Raw genomic sequence first — 20,365 nt, 5'->3', positions numbered from 1 at the left:
GAAATTAAAGGTCTACTAGCAGGGGAGAGGGAAGGGCGCTGAAGAACTGCCAGCTCCTGCACTGCAGCGGGCACCCTTCCGGCAGTGGCACCTGTGTGCATAAGTCATCTTTTTGTGTGCGCTTTTTTTTAATATTCACATTTTCAGGTTAGCACGCTTTTTTAACTCCCAATGTATTTGCATATCATTAGCTTACTGTATTGCGAGTTACATTATTTTTCAGTGCATGGGTTAAAAAACTGCTGAATTTCAGCGCACAGTTTTAATGCAAACAGAAACATGATTCCAGAAAGGGTGGTGGTTGTATGGAACAGCCCCCCGAGTGCTGACAAAGGCAAAGTCTGAATTAAAGAAAGCATGGGGTAAACACAGGGGATCTCCGAGGGACGTGTTGGGAATTGGAAAGCTAAATTAGGTGCTGCCATCATATTTTTATTAAATTGTGTTTTGTATAACTAAAACTATGCACACTATGTTTTATAAACATTTGTTAGTGCAGAAAACAAGATGTTTGTGTACACAAAACATGAGCTAGAAGGATAACCTGAGTTAGGGGCACGGTTCGTGCTTTGTATGCACAACTTTTTTGTGTATAAATCATGTTCTGCACAGCAATGCACACAAACCAAGTTTTATGCACCAAAAACTGTGGATGTAGCCCCATAGACTGCTCCGAACTAGTGAAGGGCAGGTTATAAATAAATATTGTATATTGCATTTTCTTTATTTTAGCCTTTATATTTCACCCTGATGGGTTTTAAGCGATTCTGTATTGCCATGCCAGTGCTGCTGTTGCTCCATTTCGGGTCCTTGGGAGCGGCTTGGTCTGGGTTTTGCTGTCAGCAGGAAGGGGGGGGGAGGGAGGGAGGGCGCAGCCTGTTCGTGGCTCTGTTTGCAGCTGCAGTGAGGATGGGGCTGGCGGACCTCCTGTGGCTCCCCGGGGCTGTCCTTCTCCTGCTCTCCGGTGAGTAAGCCCAAAGCGCCCGGGCACCTCAAATCTACCCCCCAAAATATCCCGTGTGCAGCGACGAGGCGGGGCGATTCCCCTCTCTCTGTCCAGCTGTGCAAAACGCCTTGGGCGAGGCTGAGCAGCTATTTTAGGCAATAGGGATGGTTTGCAATATTGTCTCCCCGTCTTTCTAGCTGGGAGAACATTTTTTTTTTTTACTGCATCTACAATTTCACTTACCAGAGGGTGTTGAACTTTCTTAGGATGCAGGCTGTCAAAGGGTCCCTTCAACTTCAAGTTCTATAACACAACCAGCTCATTTAACTGTTGGTTGTAAATATTTAAAATGCTATTAACCTTTTCTTTTTCCTTCCTCTCCCAGTTTAAGCACCCCTGTTTTTTGTAACTGCTTTCTTCCGCACTACAGTTCCAGTTTGTTTTTTCTTTCTATGCACCACTGTTTTAATGTAAACCAGCATGATGTGATTTTATCATGAATGCCGGTATATAAAAACCTTAAATAAAATAAATAAATAAAACTAAAGAGAATGGGATATCAGGATAAAGATGAATGTAGATTGTAAGGAAGGGTCCTGTACTTGTGCAAAGCTGCCACATTCATCCAAGAGCTACTCCAGCCTCGATCACAGTATTCAAATCCATTTAACCTGGTATTCTATAGACTCTCTTTACTTTGTTACCTTTATTGTCCCTTTAATGTTGCTCTTTAGAGTGAGGTTGAGGTGGAAAAGGGCTCCCCTCATGCCTTGGGTCTGGTTTCCAGCATAGGGAGCTGAGCTGCCATTGCCTTTTTTCTTAGAACAAAGTGCCTCCGTAATGTTCCTTCTTTCAACAAGGTTAGGCTCAATTAATTCTATGTTCAGGATCCATCTAGAATTAAACGAAGAGAGCTCATTACTGAAATTCAGGAAACTGCTAAAATCATTTCTATTTGACTTATTATAGGAGAAGAGCACATAAGAATGTCCTCCATAGTCTGAACTGCAGATTGCTAAATAATTCTTTACTGGGACTTTTCTTACACTGTCTTAGTAGAGATTTGCAGCCTAGTTGTGTTTGATTGGTTTTATTTTTTGTTTTAGTTTTGTTCTTATTTTGTTTTTATTGTGTTTAAATAAGTTACTTTTATCTATAAGATTTGTGTTTTTGTTTTATCTGCTTCACTTTTTTGAAGGAGTTAATAAACATGTAGATAAAGGTAAACCGGTAGAGGTTGTATATTTGGATTTTCAGAAGGCGTTTGACAAAGTTCCTCATGAGAGGCTTCTAGGAAAAGTCAAAAGTCATGGGATAGGTGGCGATGTCCTTTCGTGGATTACAAACTGGCTAAAAGACAGGAAACAGAGAGTAGGATTAAATGAACAATTTTCTCAGTGGAGTGCCTCAGGGATCTGTATTGGGATCTGTACTTTTCAATATATTTATAAATGATCTGGAAAGAAATACGACAAGTGAGATAATCAAATTTGCAGATGATACAAAATTGTTCAGAGTAGTTAAATGACAAGCAGATTGTGATAAATTGCAGGAAGACCTTCTGAGACTGGAAAATTGGGCATCCAAATGGCAGATGAAATTTAATGTGGATAAGTGCAAGGTGATGCATATAGGGAAAAATAACCCATGCTATAATTACACAATGTTGGGTTCCATATTAGGTGCTACAACCCAAGAAAGAGATCTAGGTGTCATAGTGGATAACACATTGAAATCGTCGGTTCAGTGTGCTGCAGCAGTCAAAAAAGCAAACAGAATGTTGGGAATTATTAGAAAGGGAATGGTGAATAAAACGGAAAATGTCATAATGCCTCTGTATCGCTCCATGGTGAGACCGCACCTTGAATACTGTGTACAGTTCTGGTCGCAGTATCTCAAAAAAGATATAATTGCGATGGAGAAGGTACAAAGAAGGGCTACCAAAATGATAAGGGGAATGGAACAACTCCCCTATGAGGAAAGACTAAAGAGGTTAGGACTTTTCAGCTTGGAGAAGAGACGACTGAGGGGGGATATGATAGAGGTGTTTAAAATCATGACAGGTCTAGAACGGGTAGATGTGAATCGGTTATTTACTCTTTCGGATAGTAGAAAGACTAGGGGGGGGGCACTCCATGAAGTTAGCATGGGGCACATTTAAAACTAATCGGAGAAAGTTCTTTTTTACTCAACGCACAGTTAAACTCTGGAATTTGTTGCCAGAGGATGTGGTTAGTGCAGTTAGGATAGCTGTGTTTAAAAAAGGATTGGATAAGTTCTTGGAGGAGAAGTCCATTACCTGCTATTAATTAAGTTGACTTAGAAAATAGCCACTGCTATTACTAGCAACAGTAGCACAGAATAGACTTAGTTTTTGGGTACTTGCCAGACCCTTGGTCTGACCCAATATGGCATGTTCTTATGAATGTATTCGTGTAAACCTCCTAGAATTTCAGATAGGCAATCTATGTTTCAATATAAATAATGTTCTTTACTACCATTTAATTTTTTTTCTTTTAACACAGATTTAAATAAGCTGCTTAATATACAAAATTATGCTAATCGGATCATTTAAATTTAGCATGGTTCATGGTAACACAAAACTGTGTTAATTCCACTGTTAACAGGAACTGTACACTTTTGGAGTTGTAGTTAGTTTTTTATGCCAAATGATTTTAATACATGTTGCTGCATGGTAATGCACTATTTACCAAAGCCTTTAGTACATAAAACATGAGATTTTCCATACTGCATCAGACTGAGGGTCCATCAAGCCCGGTATCTTGTTTTCAACAGTGGCCAATCCAGGTCACAAGTACCTGACATGATCCCAAGGGGTAAATGGATTCCAAACTGCTTATCCCTGGACTAAGCAGTGGATTTCCCCAAGTCCACCTTAATAATGGTTTCATGATTTTTCCTATAGGTACATTAACAGCTTTTACTACATCTTCTGGCAATGAGTTCCAGAGCTTAATTATGCATTGTTTCTCCTATTTGTTTTGAATATACTTCTAGTATTGTAGATAGGTGGGCTATTGATTTTTTAATAAATAAATATTGTGTAACTTCATTGTGTGTTCCTTAGTTTTTATACTTTTTGAAAGACTAAACAACCAATTCGTGTTTACCTGATCCACTCCAGTCATTATTTTATAAACCTCTATCATATCTTCCCTTAGCCATCTCTCCTCCAAGCTGAAAAGTCCTAACCTCTTTAGTCTTTCCTGATAAGACAGACTAAGAGAGAATTTGAAAAACTCATAATAAAAACTTTTAAAAATATATCAGAAGCAGGAAGCCTGCGAGGGAGTTGGTTGGACCGTTAGATGATTGAGGTGTTAAAGGGGCACTTAAGGATGATAAAGCCATCGAAGAAAAAATAAATACATTCTTTGCTTCGGTGTGTTCGGATGAGGATGTTGGGGAGATACCTGTTCCGGAGATGGTTTTCAAGGGTGAAGATTCAGATAAGCAAGTTTGCTTACCGTAAACGATGTTTCCGTAGATAGCAGGATGAATTAGCCATGCTGTCATGGGATCTGTCAATCAGGTCTGGGAGGCGGAGCTTGTCAAAGCAGAGATCAGAGCTTTGCTCTCTGTGGCTGCGCGTGTGTTCCCGCGCTGGAAAATAACGGATTCTCCTCAGTCTGTGATTAAGCTGTAGTGTAGTCGAAGACTAGGTGACTGCCAGGGAGGAGGGTGGGTCAGCATGGCTAATTCATCCTGCTATCTACGGAAACACCGTTTACGGTAAGCAAACTTGCTTTTTTCCCGTCGATAGCAGGGCTGAATTAGCCATGCTGTCACGGGAGTCCCAAGCTCCCGATCACGTTATTTGTGATATATATATGTTTGTACTTGATCCTGAACAGTGTGGCGGTCACCTTGGACAGGAGGATAGAGATTGCAGGATTGCTTGCCCTATCTTCGCATTAGTGGGCTGCCTGTTGATCAAGGCAGTAGTGAGATGTGAAGGTATGAAGCGATGACCATGTAGCTGCCTTGCAAATGTCTATGGGTTGCACATTCTTCAGGTGTGCCAATGAGGCTGCTACTGCCCTGACTTGGTGAGCTTTAGGCTCCGAACCTAGTCGTCGTTTCTGTTTATCGTAACAGAATTTGATGCACTGTGCTATCCAGCTGGAGATGGTGCGTTTAGCTACTGGTAATCCAGGTGCCTTTGGATCAAAGGAGACAAAAAGTTGAGAAAACACGGGAATCCGAGTTTGTCCTTTCTTTGTAGTATGCTAAGGCTCTTTTACAATCTAGTGTGTGCAGTAGTTTTTCTCTATCATTTGCATGAGGTTTAGGGAAAAAGGTGGGTAATTCCATGGTCTGATTGAGATGGAATTGAGAAACCACTTTTGGTAGGAAGGATGGGTGAATTCGGAGAACCACTTTTTGATGATGAAACTGTAGATATGGTGAATAATGGACCAAGGCCTGTAATTCACTAACTCTTCGTGCCGATGTTACTGCAACGAGGAATACCACTTTCCATGTGAGATATTTAATATGTGCCGAGTCCATGGGTTCAAACGGGAAAAGCATAAGCTGTTCCAGAACTATATTGAGGTTCCATGGAATCGGAGGCTTAGCGATCGGAGGACGAAGATGAGTGAACCCCTTGATGAAACGAGATAGTAAGGGGTGATTGGATATAGGAATATTGTTAACTGGTCTATGATAGGCACCTATGGCGCTGAGATGAACTCTGATGGAAGATGTTGCTAGACCAGCTGCATATAGTGTATGCAAATAATCAATGAGCAATTCAAGTGAGCAGTCCAATGGTGGTACCCCTTTGGAATTGCACCAGGTAGAATAGCGTTTCCATTTATAGCTATAATTTTTCCTGGTTGTTTCCTAGATTCTAACAAAATGAATTGTGCCGAAGTGGAAACTCCCTGTTCTGTTAAAAGGAGCCTCTCAATCTCCACGCCGTCAAGTGGAGAGATGAGTGAGCGGGTGTGGAAGCATCCCGTGATCTTGGCAGAGAAGATCTTGTCGATTTGGTAATCGAATTGGATCCATGATGGATAGTCGGAGAAGGAAACTGTACCACGGTTGCCTCGGCCAGGCTGGGTCAATGAGTATCAGTTGAGCTTTGTCTGCTATGCACTTTTGAATTGTCCTTGTTATGAGTGGTATGGAAGGAAAGGCGTATAGGAGGCCTGTCGTCCATGGAATGAGGAAGGCATCTTGAGCGATCCTGAATTGGCTTGGTCTTATCGAGCAGAATTTGGGCACTTGAGCATTGATCTCTGTTGCAAAGAGATCTATTGAAGGTGTCCCCCAGTGCGTGAATGTGTCTGGGGCTATTTCTGTATTGAGTGCCCATTCATGAGGATGAAAGATGCGGCTTTATCTGTCCGCTCTTGTATTTGACACACCTGGTAGGTAAGCTGCTTGTAGATGTATGCAATTTTTGTGAGCGTGTTCGAATATTTACAGGGTCTCCTTGCAAAGGGACCATGAACCGGACCCTCCTTGTTTGTTGATGTAAAACATTGCTACTTGATTGTCCGTGTAGATCATGACCCTGAGGCCTTTCAGATGGTCTTGGAACACTTGTAAGGCCTTCCGAATCGCTCTGAGTTCTAATAAATTTATTTGCAGGTTCTGTTCCGAGATTGTCCATAACCCTTGTGTCTCGTAAATCTCGAGGTGTGCCCCCCAGCCCTTGCGAGACACATCTGTGGTTAAGACTGCGTTGTGGGGAGGGGCGCTGAATAATGCTCCCTTGGACAGGGTGGAGTCTAGGAGCCACCATGTTATGTCTTTCCTCATGTCGGAGATCAATGATACTTTCTGTGTCAGTGGTTGAAAGTGTTGTTTCCACTGACGTTTCAAGCCCCATTGCAGGCGTCTCATGTGCAGCCTGGTGTTGGGAACCGTGAAAATAGCCACCGCCATGTGGCCTAGGACTACTAGAACTTGTCTCGCTGAAGGTTTCTGAGTAAGATTCAATTCTTGTAGAAGGTGACGGAAGTGTGATATTCTGTCGTTTGGTGGGTATGCCCTGTTGCAAGTGGTGTCCAGGCATGCTCCTATGAATTGTAGCTGTTGTGTGGGTTATAGGTGTGATTTCTGAAAATTGATCACTAATCCTAACTCCTGTAAGCATTGTATCACCCGATGGAGGTGATCGAGTAAGATATTTGGAGTTGGGCCAATTATGAGCCAATCGTCCAGATATGGAAAGATGGTTATACCCTTTTGTCTGAGATGAGCCACCACCACTACCATGCATTTGGTGAAAACCCTGGGTGCAGCCGATAGTCCAAAGGGAAGAACTTTGTACTGGTAATGTTGATGCCTGTAGCGAAAGCATAGGTAACGCCATGAGGATGGATGGATTGGAATGTATGTTTAAGCATCCTTCAGGTCGATGGAACACATCCAATTGTTGGTTTGAATCAGAGGAAGGATTGATTTCAATGATACCATTTTGAATTTCTCTTTAGTGAGAAACTTGTTCAATTCCCTTAGGTCTAGGATGTGACAAAGTCCACCCGATTTCTTGGGTATGAGAAAGTATGGGGAATAAAATCCTTCTGATTGGGTCTCCGGGGAAAGTTGTCGAATCGCTTGTTGTTTGCAAAGCAAAGCAATTTCCTCCCCCAATTGTGGTTGAAAGCTTTGAATTTTGAGAGTGGAAAGCTGAGGTAATATGGGTTTTGTGACAAATTGGAGTTGATAACCGCCATTGATCGGATGTTATTCTCTCCCAGGCTGCCAGGCAAGAATGAATCCTGCCGGGTGGTGCTTGATGTTGTGGTGGTGGCTGGGTAACTAAAAAGATGGGGTCGATTTTACTGTAGTAGCCGGCTGTTGTGCCTGCTGTCTCTGGTTACGTGGTTTACCTCTACGTTGGGTTGAGGTATTCTGTTGTGGAGTAGGACGCTGGTAAGAAGGGTATACCTGTGTACGAAAAGATTGGTAAGATCTGTAAGGTCTCCTGGCATATGATTGCCGACGAGTAGATCCCATATATCGACGTGTGGTCGAATAGTGAGGATGTGTTGTTAATGATTGTACTGCTAGAGTCTCCTCCTTCAGTTTACCTACTGTGTCCTGGAATCGTTCTCCAAACAGGTTATCTTCTGTACATGGGAGGTTTGTTAGTTTCTCATGTAAATCTTCACGTATCGAACTTGAGCGTAACCATGCTAGTCTTCGGGCTGCAATGGCTGTTGCAGATGCTCTGGAAGGTGTTTCATATGCTTCATAGATCGACCTCAAAAGGTGTCGAGAACACTCTTCCATGTCATGAAGAGGCGGAGGTATTTGATCTGCAGTCGAAGACAACATACCTTTTATAGCTTGTATGCACTCATATAGGTATTGTACCATGTAGAATTGATGATGCATAATTCGGGCATTCAACATTGAGTTATGGTATATTTTCCTGCCAAACTTGTCTAAATATTTGTTGTCTTTCCCTGGTGGGTATGAGGAATGCGACTTCGCTTTCTTGAATCTTTGCATCGTCGACTCTACCACAATTGAAGCATGAGGTAATTGTGGTATAGAGTACGGTGATGTTTTCCTCATACAGAATTTTATGTCCGTTTTCCTGGAGACCGCTGAGATTGCGTAAGGTGTTTCCCAGGATTTCTGTAAGACGGAGTGCAGGATTTCTTGTGGTGAAAGAGATGTTGGTTCCCCTGGAGTATCAAAAATCTTTAGGAGACCAAGGGTTTCTGATCTAGGGTCTGTCTCTTTCTGGACCTCTAGATGCAGTATTGTACCCAATTTTTCCAGAAATTTTGGGTATGTAAGGTCTTCCGGAGGGGATAACGGCTCCTGAGGTTGTTCCTGTGGATCCAATGGGAATCCCATAGATGATGATGGGAATGTTTGCAGTGAAGGAGAATCAAAAGATGTATCCTGTTTATAAATTGGTGAAGTTGGTCGGTTGACTATAGGAGATGTAGGAGGCTCCACCGACGGTTCTCTGTCAGTCTGTGTCTTATGTTCCGGAGAACTGCCAGAGGCAAGATTAGTCATTTTGAAGGATGACTGAAGTGTTTCATAAAATCCTGCCAAAGACTGTGACAATTGATAAAAAGCCTCTTTTGTACGAGGGGGCATTATTGTCCGTCCATCTGGTTCTTGTGACTCACACGCTTTTGATTGCATTGGAGTGGTTTGAGTTAATTTACTAGACCCTTTATGGACTTTCTGTTTCTTTCCACAGATTGTATGTATTGAATCCTCCGAAGCTGTAGAAGCGTTAGAGGAATCAGCTTGTATTACCTCTCTGTGAGAGAAGGTGTTTGAAGCTACATGAGATGTTTTAGAAGTCGAAGGGCTTACTTCCCATGTTGCACTCCTTTTTTCGGACTTTCTGTGGTGGGAGTGCCATGAGTGCTTATGATAATGGTGTGAAAACGAGTCTGTGTGACTTCTACATGAAGACGATGATCGTTTTCTACGTTTTATTGTATACTCTGTCGAAGTAACTCTCGAAGAGAGGGAAGTACCTGAATGAGGTGGGGTTAGCAATGGAGAGGTGGAATAAGATCTTCTGGAATGTTCATGTCGTTGCTTTAACCCATGATATGGTGATTTGCGCGCCGATTCGGGGTTGTGCACACACTTTTGCACATACCTTTTTTGTTTTATGCGCACAGGAGTGATTGGCGCCGATGTCTCCGGCGCCATGCTTACAGACATGTCCTGCGTCGTGCGTGTAGATGTCATCGGCGCCATGCGCGCAGAAATCTTCGGCGCCATGCGCGCAGAACTCTTCGATGTCTTGTGCGCAGAACTCTTCGGCGCCATGCACGCAGAGTACTTCTGCGCCGCGCGCATAGGGTCTTTTGGCATCCTGCGCCCGTGTCTTCGGTGCCGTGCGCACAGTCTTCTTGTGCGCCAATACCTCTTAAGGCGCAGAAGTGTTTATGTTATGCACATAAGGCATCTTAGGCGCAGAAGTATTAGGCCCTTGGATGTTTGGTGCCGATGTTGCCTGTGCCGGCGATTCTGGGTCTATGGATTTTTTTAAATCCAATTGCTCTTGCTGGTTCATCAAGTCCTTATCTCCAAGTTTGGAGGATTGAGGATCCCACGACGATGCCCTCTTTTTTGAGGGAGCCTGTAAAGAAGCAGGGCCGAGCCTCCGATGAGGCAAAAAGTTCCTGAAGCCTATAGGCCCGTTGTTTCAGAGCTCTCGGAGACATTTTTGAACAATACTCACAATCCTCACGATTGTGATCTGGCCCCAGGCATCGGTTACATCGGTCATGGCCATCTGTGACCGACATTACCTTACCGCAATTACAGGGTTTAAACCCCGATTTTGACATTTCTATTCTTTAATGCTGAGGAGAAGAACAGCTCCGTGTGCGATCCCGCTCGCGGAAAAAACAGACTAAGGAGAATCCGTTACTTTCCAGCGCGGGAACACACGCGCAACCGCAGAGAGCAAAGCTCTAATCTCTGCTTTGACAAGCTCCGCCTCCCGGACCTGATTGACAGATCCCATGACAGCATGGCTAATTCAGCCCTGCTATCGATGGTAAAAAACTGAACCAAATCACAGTGAACCTGGAACATGTGGTAGGCCAGATTGAAAAACTGAAGAGTAGCAAATCACCTGGACAGGATGGTATACACCCCGGGGTTCTGAAAGAATTAAAAAATGAAATTTCAGACCTATTACAATTAATTTGTAACTTATCATTAAAATCATCCGTTGTACCTGAAGACTGGAAGGTGGCCAGTGTAACCCAATAGTTAAAAAGGGCTCCAGAGGTGATCCAAGAAACTATAGACCGGTGAGCCTGACTTTAGTGTTGAAAAATTGTGGAAACTGTTATAAAGAATAAAATCATATGGTAGATAGACATGGCTTATTGGGACACAGCCAGCATAGATTTACCCAAGGGAAGTCTTACTTCTCAAATCTGCTACATTTTTTTTTGAAGGGGTGAATAAACATGTAGACAAAGGTAAACTGGTAGATGTGGTGTATTTGGATTTTCAGAAGGCTTCTAAGAAAACTAAAAAGTCATGGGATAGGGGGCAATATCCTTTTGTGGATTGCAAACTGGTTACAAGGAAAGAGAGAATAGGATTAAATAGTCTGTTTTCACAGTGGAAAAAGGTAAACAATGGAGTGCCTCCGGGATCTGTTCTTGAACCGGTTCTTTTTAATATATATATAAATGATCTAGAAAAAAGGTTTGATGAGTGAGGTGATCAAATTTGCAGATGACACAAAATTTATTTATTTTATTAATGTATTTATTTAAAATCTTTTTTATACCATTGTTGTTAAATACCATCACAACGTTTTCCAGGAAGGCACATAAATTAAGTTGGTTAATGTACTGGAACATATATTCTACATAGGTGCCATAAAGATTCGGTAACATAATTTTGTGATCAATATTATTTGGTGAAAGTGATAAATCATGTCCTTTTATACAGGTTTCATTCTAGATTACATGTTTAGTTTATAAATTGAATATTTCTTCTATGTTAACAGTGTGATAAAATATTAAAAGCGCACATATCAAGTTAAGTGTTGTGCGCGGGTGTTCTACCGCCTGCTCCCTTCTATTTTCTATTCTGTATTCTCCATTCTCTTTGTGATAGGCTTGTTTAGAAAGCCAGGTTTTTAAACTCTTTTTTAAAATGTTTTGAGATCTCTTTGTAATCTTATCTCAAGTGGCAGGGTGTTCCATAGTATAGGTCCTGCCAGTGATAATGCCCGTTCTCTAACTTGTGTTATTCTTGCTGTTCAGACAGAAGGGATGGTTAGTAGTGCTTTGTTGGCTGATCTCAGGTTTCTATGTGGGACATATACCCGTAGTGCTGTGTTCAACCATTCTGCTTTTTCATTGTGTATTAATTTATGTATAGTGCATAGTGCTTTGTATTGAATTCTGTGTTCAATGGGTAACTAGTTAAATCACAAGTGGATTGTGATAATTTACAGGACGACCTTGCAAGACTGGAAGATTCGGTGTCCATATGGCAGATGAAATACAACGTGGACAAGTGCAAGGTGATGCATATAGGGAAAAATAACCCATGCTGTAGCTCACGTTGCCCCTTAGTCAGTTGAAGAAATAGCGTTATCACCTGTTCCTCATCTCCTAGAAGCAAAATGTCTCCCACCATTGGTAAATCACTAAATTAGATTACTAAATTAGATTACTAAATTAGATCACTAAATTAGATTACTGTAATTCACTCCTGCAGGGCCTTCCAGCATACACTACCAAACCACTCCAGATGGTACTGAATGCCACTGCAAGAATCCTTACCAATGCCAAAAAAAGGGACCATATCACCCCGATCCTCCAACATCTCCACTGGCTTCCCATCAAATATAGGATTCAGTTCAAGACCTGCATGATGATTCACAAGGCACTTCATAACATCTCCCCACTCAACTTAACTTTCCAGCTTCAACTACACTCTTCTAACAAACCAACCAGAAGGGCATACCAGAATAGAATGATCACACAACCTGCAAAATCTACCCTGAGGAAACGTGCTCTATCCACAGCGGGCCCGTCTCTCTGGAACTCACTACCACCGGACCTCCGCCTTGAACCATGCCACATTACTTTCAAGGCGAAACTCAAGACTTGGCTCTTCCATCAAGCTTTCCCAGAGAGCTAAAAGCAAGAAGAACAAACATCCAGCCTTGTCTTGCAGCAATAATGTAATGTTCATCTTGCTTCAGTTATATGTTCCAAGTTATTTTCTAAGTTGATTTCAGTTGTTTCAAATTAGATTGTACTTTATTATAGATTATCCGTTCACTTTATTCGATATGTTCCATGTTCCATGTTCCATGTAAACCGCCTTCCCGGCGATAGTTATCTCTGTTAATTGTGAACCGGAGTGATATGTATTGTATACAGGAACTTCCGGTATATAAAAACCAAAAATAAAATAATAAATAAAATAGTGTCACCTGAACACATGTTTCAAAGAAGAAATAATCTTTTGCCAGAAAGCAGAGGTTGTAGCTGATTTTAATGATAGTTTACAGATTACTAACAGTAAGTGTGCAGTTTAATTTTTCTGTTCTTTCAGCACTCTGGGATGTATACCATCTGGTCCAGGTGATTTTCTACTCTTTAGTTTGTCAATTTGCCCATTTACATTTCCAGGTTCACTGAGATTTGTTTCAGCTGCTTTGAATTATCACCTTTAAGTATCAACATCTGGAATGGATATCTGCCTTCCATCTTCCTCAGTAAAGACTGAAGCAAAAAATAAATTTAATCTCTCCACTATGGCTTGTCCTCTATTGCTCCTTTTACCCTGATCATCTAATGGTCCAACTAACTCCCTTGCAGTCTTTTTGCTTCAGATGTACTTGAAAAAGTTTTTATTATGAGTTTTTGCTTCCACAGCAAGCTTCTTTTCAAATTCCGTTTTTGCCTTCCTTATCAATACTTTGCATCTAACTTGCCAGTGCTCATGCTATTTCCTGTTTTCTTCATTCAGGTCCCTTTTCCATTCTTTTGACTAAAATAGCTCTCTCACTTCACCTCTTAACCATGTGGACAGTCATTTGGCCATCCTTCCACTTTTTTTAATGCATGGAATATATCTGGTCTGGGCTTCCAAGATGGTATTTGTTGTGAATCCACTCGTGGGCCGGCCCCATGAGTGGCTCATTCACCCCGGGAGGTTGCCAGGCCTCTGACATGGCTTGGAGCACTGCCAACATCGCCGAACTGTGCTGCTACCTTCTGCCGCGGCCAGGACTGCCGCCGATGCCTCTACCTTCCTGCGTGGCCGGGATGCCGCCCCAATGCTGGTTCCTGCTTAGGCGCACGTGCACCTCTCCTCAAGATTAAAACGGCCCATAATGGGAAAAGCCTGCAGCCTCATTTGATGACGTCAGCCTGCTTGCCCTATAAAAAGGCTCTTCAATTTGTCCCTCGTTGCCTTCGCAAGTAGTTGGGTGTTCCTGGAGTTCCTGGTCCAGCTTCTCACTCCTGGAGATTTTCTTGTTCCAGTCTTCGCTTCTTCAAAGCCTTCATGTTCCTCAATGTCCTTCGTTCCATGTTTCTGGTCCCTCGATGGTCCCTGTGTCTTCAGGGGCAGATTTTTAAAAAGTATGCGCAACCGGCGCAAACAAAAGTATGCCAGATTTTAAAAGATATGCGTGTAGCCGCGCGTATCTTTTAAAATCCGGGGTCAGCGCACGCAAGGCTGCACAAAATCGGCAGCCTGCGCGCGCGGAGCCGCGCAGGCTGCCTCCGTTCCCTCCGAGGCCGCTCTGAAATCGGAGTGGCCTCTGAGGGAACTTTTTTTTTTGTCCCCCCCCCCACCTTTCCCTCCCTTCCCCTATCTAACCCATCCCCCCCTACCTTATTGCGCACGTCACTGGCTCCCTGCCCCGGCACAGGCTGCTGTGCCGGAGCACTCGGCCCCGCCCCTGGACCGCCACCACGCCCCCGGACATGCCCTTGAACGCCGCGCTGGCCCCGACACGCCCCCCAAGCAAAGCCCTGGGACTTACGCGCGTCCCAGGGCTTTGTGCACGCCGGCGGCCTATGCAAAATAGGTGTGCTGGCGCGCAGGGCTTTTAAAATCTACCCCTCAACTTGTTCCTGCGTCTTGATGTTCCAGTCTTCATCTCCTCATTCTGCTTCCAGGTCTTCTCTTCATCCACTTCTCCAGGTGTGCCACTGTTGTGGTCCATGACCAGCTCACGGGTGTGTAGGACGCCTCGTGGCACAAAGGCCTTCCTTCAAGTCCACTGTTCAAGTCTCCAGAAAGCCCTTACTTTTAAACGCTGGAGCCCCATCCCTGCTTCTGAGTTGCTGAATCTTTGAGTCCTATTCCTGGTCCAGCGTCCATTCATTTCCAACAGTCTATGCTAGAGTCTGCTCCACCTCTGCGTGGTTCTTGACCAGCCCATGGGTTGTGTAGGGCGCACATGGGACAGAACTCTCCCAGAGTCTACGTCATGTTTCCAGTATCAGTCTTTGTCATGTTCCAAGCCTGGAGTCTGCTTTGCTTGTGACATGGTCCACGACCAGCCCACAGACTATGTAGGGCATGCTGCAGCACAGCGCTCTATCTGCATCTAAATCCTGAAACCAGAACCTTGAGCTTGAACCTTAACCTGAATCTTCGTCTCGTCCCAGTCTTCTGTACCTTCTTCATGTCCTTCTGTCCTCAACCTCCATCTGTCCTGACACACTCGCTGTTCCCAAGCAGCAGGTCTGAAAGAGCTGTCGAGTGGCCAGAGGGCTACCCTAGAAACCAACATTGCATTGCTGGGTCTCACTCCCGTGCATAAAGATGCAGCGGAGGTCCGAATGTCCCAGGTCTCCAAGCTTGTCCAGCCTGTGCTCGGATACACCTCGCCTACCCACGGCATATACCCTGGAGCCATACCCTGGGGTTGTGCCATGGTCCAAGGGCTCACACTATTGAGCAAGTGACAGCACTTTCCCGCACTCACAGCAATATTTTTAAACAACGTCCATGTCTGATGTAAATTTGTGACCTTTGCAGCTGCTCTTTTCAGGTTTTTCCTAACCATTTTTCTCGTTTCATCATACTTTCCCTTTTGAAATTTAAATGCCATAGCAGTAGATTTCCTTAGTGTCCTCCCTCCAGTTATTAAGTCAGATTTGATCATGTTATGATCGCTATTGCCAAGTGGCCCCAACACCACCACTTCCTTCTCTAAATCATGTGTCAATTCTGGTACCAGCTCATCCATGAAGCAGCAGTATATTTAATCTAGAAACTTTACCTCCTTAGCATGTCCTGATGTGACATTTGCCCAGTCAGTACGGAGGTAATTGAAATCACCCATTATCACTGTGTTGCTATTTTGGTAGCATTTCATTGTCTGTCTGTTCACTCTGGCTGGGTGGATGGTAGTACACCCCCTGTGTTATTCTAGTCCCCTTATCACATGGATTTCTATCCATAAAGATGCTACAATGCATTTTGTTTCCTGTAGAATGTTTATCCTGTCACTCTGTGCCCTCTTTAACATATAGCACCACCCCTCCACCAATTTGATCCATCCTATCATTGTGATATAATTTGTACCCTGGCATCACAGTGTCCCATTGGTTAACCTTCTTCCACCAGGTCTCTGAGATGCTAATTACATATACCTCTTCATCCAATACTTATATACTCTAACAAGGAGTAGCCAAGTGGTTAGAGCAGTGGGCTTCAAACCAGGAGACCAGTGTTTGAGTCCTGCTGTCACTCTTTGTGACCTTGGGCAAGTCACTTTACCCTCCATTACCTCAGGTATAAACTTAGGTTTTGAACCCTCTGGGGATAGGGAAATACCTACAGTACCTGAATGTAATCCACTTTGAAGCACTGCAAAAAGCGGAATATAAATAAAAATATTTTTTTTTAGATTTATAGTATTTGTTTACAGACATTTCGACAAGCTGCTCATCAGTTGACGTGATAATTTGGAATCTTTCTGCTCTGTCTGCTCATTACTTAAAGGCACATGGGCTATTTTAACATTTATTGCAACCTCTCTACTGGGATGCCCTAATTTTCCTGTTCTGTTAATATCCATCATCTAGTTTAAAAGCTGCTCTATCTCCTTTTTAAAGTGCCAGTAGCTTGGTTCCACTTTGGTTAAGGTCAAGTCCATCCTGTTGGAATAGGCTCCCCTTTCCCCAGAATGTTCCCCAGTTCCTATCAAATCTAAAAACCCTCTTCCCTGCACCATTGTCTCATCTGTGCATTGAGACTCTGGAACTCAGCCTGCCTCTGGGATCCTGCACATGGAACGGGGAGCATTTTTGAAATCTAGAACCCTGGTGGTTCTAGATTTCAGTTTCCTATCTAAGAGCATTAATTTAGCCTCCAGAACTTCCCTCCTTGCACTTTCTTATGTTATTGATACCCACATATGTCACAAAAATCGGCTCCTCCCTAGCACGCTGTAAAATCTTACATAGGTGGCACATAAGGTCTGCTAACTTCGCACTATGCAGACAAGTTACCAAGCAATCCTTATGCCCACTAGTCACCCAGCTATTTACATTTCTAATGAGCAAATCACCCATTATATTGATATTTCTATTTTAATACAGTCCCCTACTTGAGGTCTCATTAGGACGATTGCTTGTATTATTTTCTTGTACTTTTTTTTTCTGTTTCTTTCTAAGATTGTTCGATATTCTGTGTATGTCAAGTTTTGACTAGAATTTTGGAAAATTATGAAAAAAAAAAAAAAAATCACCCATTATAACGGCCATCATAACCCTTCTCTCCTGGACACACGGCTCTGGAGACACATCCTCAGAATGAGAGGTGATAGTCTCCAGTCAAGAGCTGCTTGACTGGAGTTGGGACCGCTCTACTATGTCCCTGAAGGTCTCCTCTATATCCTCTCTGTCTACCTCAGCGTCTCCAGGTCTGGCACTCTGGCTTCCAGAGATCAGACTTGTTCTCTGAGAGCCAAAAGCTCTTTGCACTGGATGCACACATTCATCTTGTCAACAGGCAGATAATCATACATGTGGCACTCGGTGCAAAAGACTGGATAGCCCCCAACTTGCTGCTGGACTATTGTCTGCATCTTCATTTTATTAAGTTGCTAAAATTTTAAAGCTGATTATGGAGTAGGTATGTCTCTCGGTTTAAAGGGTTGTAAATTATTTGGTGTCTTTTAAAATCTAGGGTTTTTAAATTGATAACTGGGTGCCTTTTGTTAGCTTGTAAATTACCAGCAACAAGACTAAAATTAGTCAATCACAGGGAGAGCAGCTCAAAGGCTCTTATCATCAGCCTCTTAGTCCCCCTGGGCTCTGGAGCTTGCATCGCCCCTTCCCAACATGGCACCGAGTGGCAACCTCACCTCCAACCCTTCTTACCTCATCCGAGAGTCTTCCCCAATCACTCCTGCTCCACAGATCTGGGGTTTTGTATCCGGGTAAGGTTTTTTTGGGGGTTTTTGTGCAAGTAATGAGTTGCCCAGAGCAAATGTTGCCAAGCAGGGGAAATATTCAAATCTTGGGTTTTCTCAGTGTAATTCCAAATGTTAGCTGGACAAACTCTTTGAATATTGATCTCTTGTATTTTTCCTAGTGCAGGAGGGAAATACACTGCTTCTGTTTCTATTTCTGCAGTGTTGCACTGCATACAGAGTCAAGCTTCTTGGAGTTTCCAGTTCAGTTTCTGTCTGAAGGTTTCTGTTTCTAATTTGTGGTCACTTTGCACTCATTCTAGGCAATCTGAATGCCAGACTCAGCTGCGGCTGAGCATCCAGACAGCCTGGGCTGAGCCCCTAATTTCTATCCTGCTATGCTAAACTACCCGCTGCCTCTTGAGCTGCAGCCTGCTGAAACCAATGTCTTTTGATATTTTTAACCCACAAATGTATTTCACCTGTTTTTACTAGGTGCAACACATTCTGCTAATTCCTCTCTCTAACAGAATATGAGCCCTCCCTGATTTTCTCCCTTGTGTATTTATTTTTCCTTATGGCTGAAATTAACATCTATTCAAAGCTTGCAGGACAGGGTATAGTTGGATCTTTGCCTGTTCAGGTTTCCTCTATTAGGACCATGTCATGTTTTATTACGTTATCTCCTAAGACTGAGGAGGATTTCATTGTACAGGTGCTAATAGTGTACATATAATGGTACATTGATAAGGTAAAAAAAAACCCACCAGTTTCTAGTGACAGGCTATTTATACTCATGTATTGATAACAGTAACAAACTGTGCAGACGTTTATGAACAAATAAGCTACATATCGGTTTCCAGCAGAGTCTACTTCTGTTTTATGGACTTGCTCACACAAGAAGTTCAGCATCTCTTTTATGCCTTTCAATTTATTTTTTATGTAGGGAACCTTTGGTTTCCCCCATTAAAGGAGTGTACCATTTAACTGGGGAGGTTCAGTATTGGAATAGTGGAGAGAGGTTTGGGTTTTAGTCCCCCATGTGGGAGCTGCAGATGGTGTGACCTAGCTGTTTATCATCCTCAAGCACCATCAATCCTCGTGGATTTTGACTTGGACTTTCTTGCAGACAAGAGCTCACTGCTCCTGCTGTACAATTTTTTTCCTTATTTATGGGAAAGGAGTTGGGATTTTCTCTGTGAGATCCTGGTCCCCCCTTGTTGCAGTGGATTGGGGCATCCCTGGATAGTGGGGTAGGAAAGACCTGCAGTGCGCTATCTCTCCCTCAGAGTAAAGACCTGACAGTGACCCAATGCAGAGAAATTTCAAGGTTAAATTACCTCGCTTTGGATTATCTCCTGTGTTTGAGGCAAGGAAGTTTTATTCCACCCTTCCTGTCTCTCGTTTGATTTTTCCCCTTTTTGTTCCACTGGTTGCTGATGGCCCTTAGTAACCAAATCCTTGAGAGAGTGGTGTCTTTAATTCTGGAAGAACCTGGAAGAGGAATTCATCTGGTGTAAAGGGAAGGAAACTAGAAGATACAAAGTGATAAGGAACTAAAGGTAACAAGAACTTGGTTGCTGTAACTCAGGTATAATACAAGTGAGAGTAAAAGTACCTACCAGGTCCTTCATAAGGAGTCAAAGGATTTAAGAGAAAATATATTAATATTTCCTAGCAGTGCAAATGAAAGCACTTGTTGAATGGCATTTGAGGGAGCCCATAAAACAATGGGTTGCTATAGAGCAAACATTAGCTGGTGGAATAAAATTAGCGGGCCAAATTTGGCTTCCAAGAAATAGCAGGTTAACTGAGAAAATTACTTCCCCTTATTCCATATTTACTTTCAAATTGTGGGATAATTGGAAAGGTTGCCTGATTGGAGACCAGTCAATATTTCAAGGTACAAAAACTTTCCACCAGGCCTTGGTCCCGGAAGGTTCCAACATTGGTATAGATTAGGCATACGGTCTTTGGGACAACTATGGGAGCAGGGACATATAATGAGTTTTGATCAACTTAGGGACAAATATAATTTGTCCCCCACAGATAAATTTATGTATTTACAACTAGTATACTATGGGGCAGATTTTAAAACATACGCGCGGGCATAGATTTGTTCGCACAACCCGGCGCGAACAAATCTACGCCCGATTTTATAACATTCGCGTGCTGCCACGCACATGTTATAAAATCCAGGGTCAGTGCACACAGGGGGATGCACAATTGTGCAACCTGCGCGCACTGAGCTGAGCAGCCTGCCTCCGTTCCCTCCGAGGGCACTCCGAAATCAGAGCGGCCTTGGAGGGAACTTTTTTTTTGTCCCCCCCACCTTTCCCTCCCTATCTAACCCACCCCCCCAGCCTAACTAAATCCCCCTCCCCTACCTTATTTTGTGGAGTTACGCCTGCACTCGGCCCCACCCCCGGACCGCCGTCACGCCTCCAGCCCCGGGACTTATGCGCGTCCTGGGGCTTGTGCACACCGCCAAGCCTATGCAACATAGGCTCGGCATGCACAGGGGG

At 43.3% G+C, this 20,365-nt stretch overlaps 1 protein-coding gene across 2 annotated transcripts in view; it reads left to right on the top strand.

The window, feature by feature from the left end:
• Positions 1-876: 876 nt before the first annotated feature.
• LOC115078117 (SLAM family member 8-like) overlaps positions 877-20,365 on the top strand; it is a 60,064-nt gene continuing 40,575 nt past the window's right edge. For both annotated transcript variants that reach the window (XM_029580774.1, XM_029580773.1), the window contains exon 1: positions 877-964. In XM_029580774.1, the coding sequence (XP_029436634.1) occupies positions 910-964 (55 nt within the window). In that variant the 5' untranslated portion in view covers positions 877-909. The remainder of the gene's footprint in view (positions 965-20,365) is intronic.

The sequence above is a fragment of the Rhinatrema bivittatum genome, chromosome 16, assembly GCF_901001135.1.
Source record: "Rhinatrema bivittatum chromosome 16, aRhiBiv1.1, whole genome shotgun sequence".
In the NCBI taxonomy this organism is placed as follows: Eukaryota; Metazoa; Chordata; class Amphibia; order Gymnophiona; family Rhinatrematidae; genus Rhinatrema; species Rhinatrema bivittatum.
This window is presented reverse-complemented; position numbering and strand designations above follow the sequence as displayed.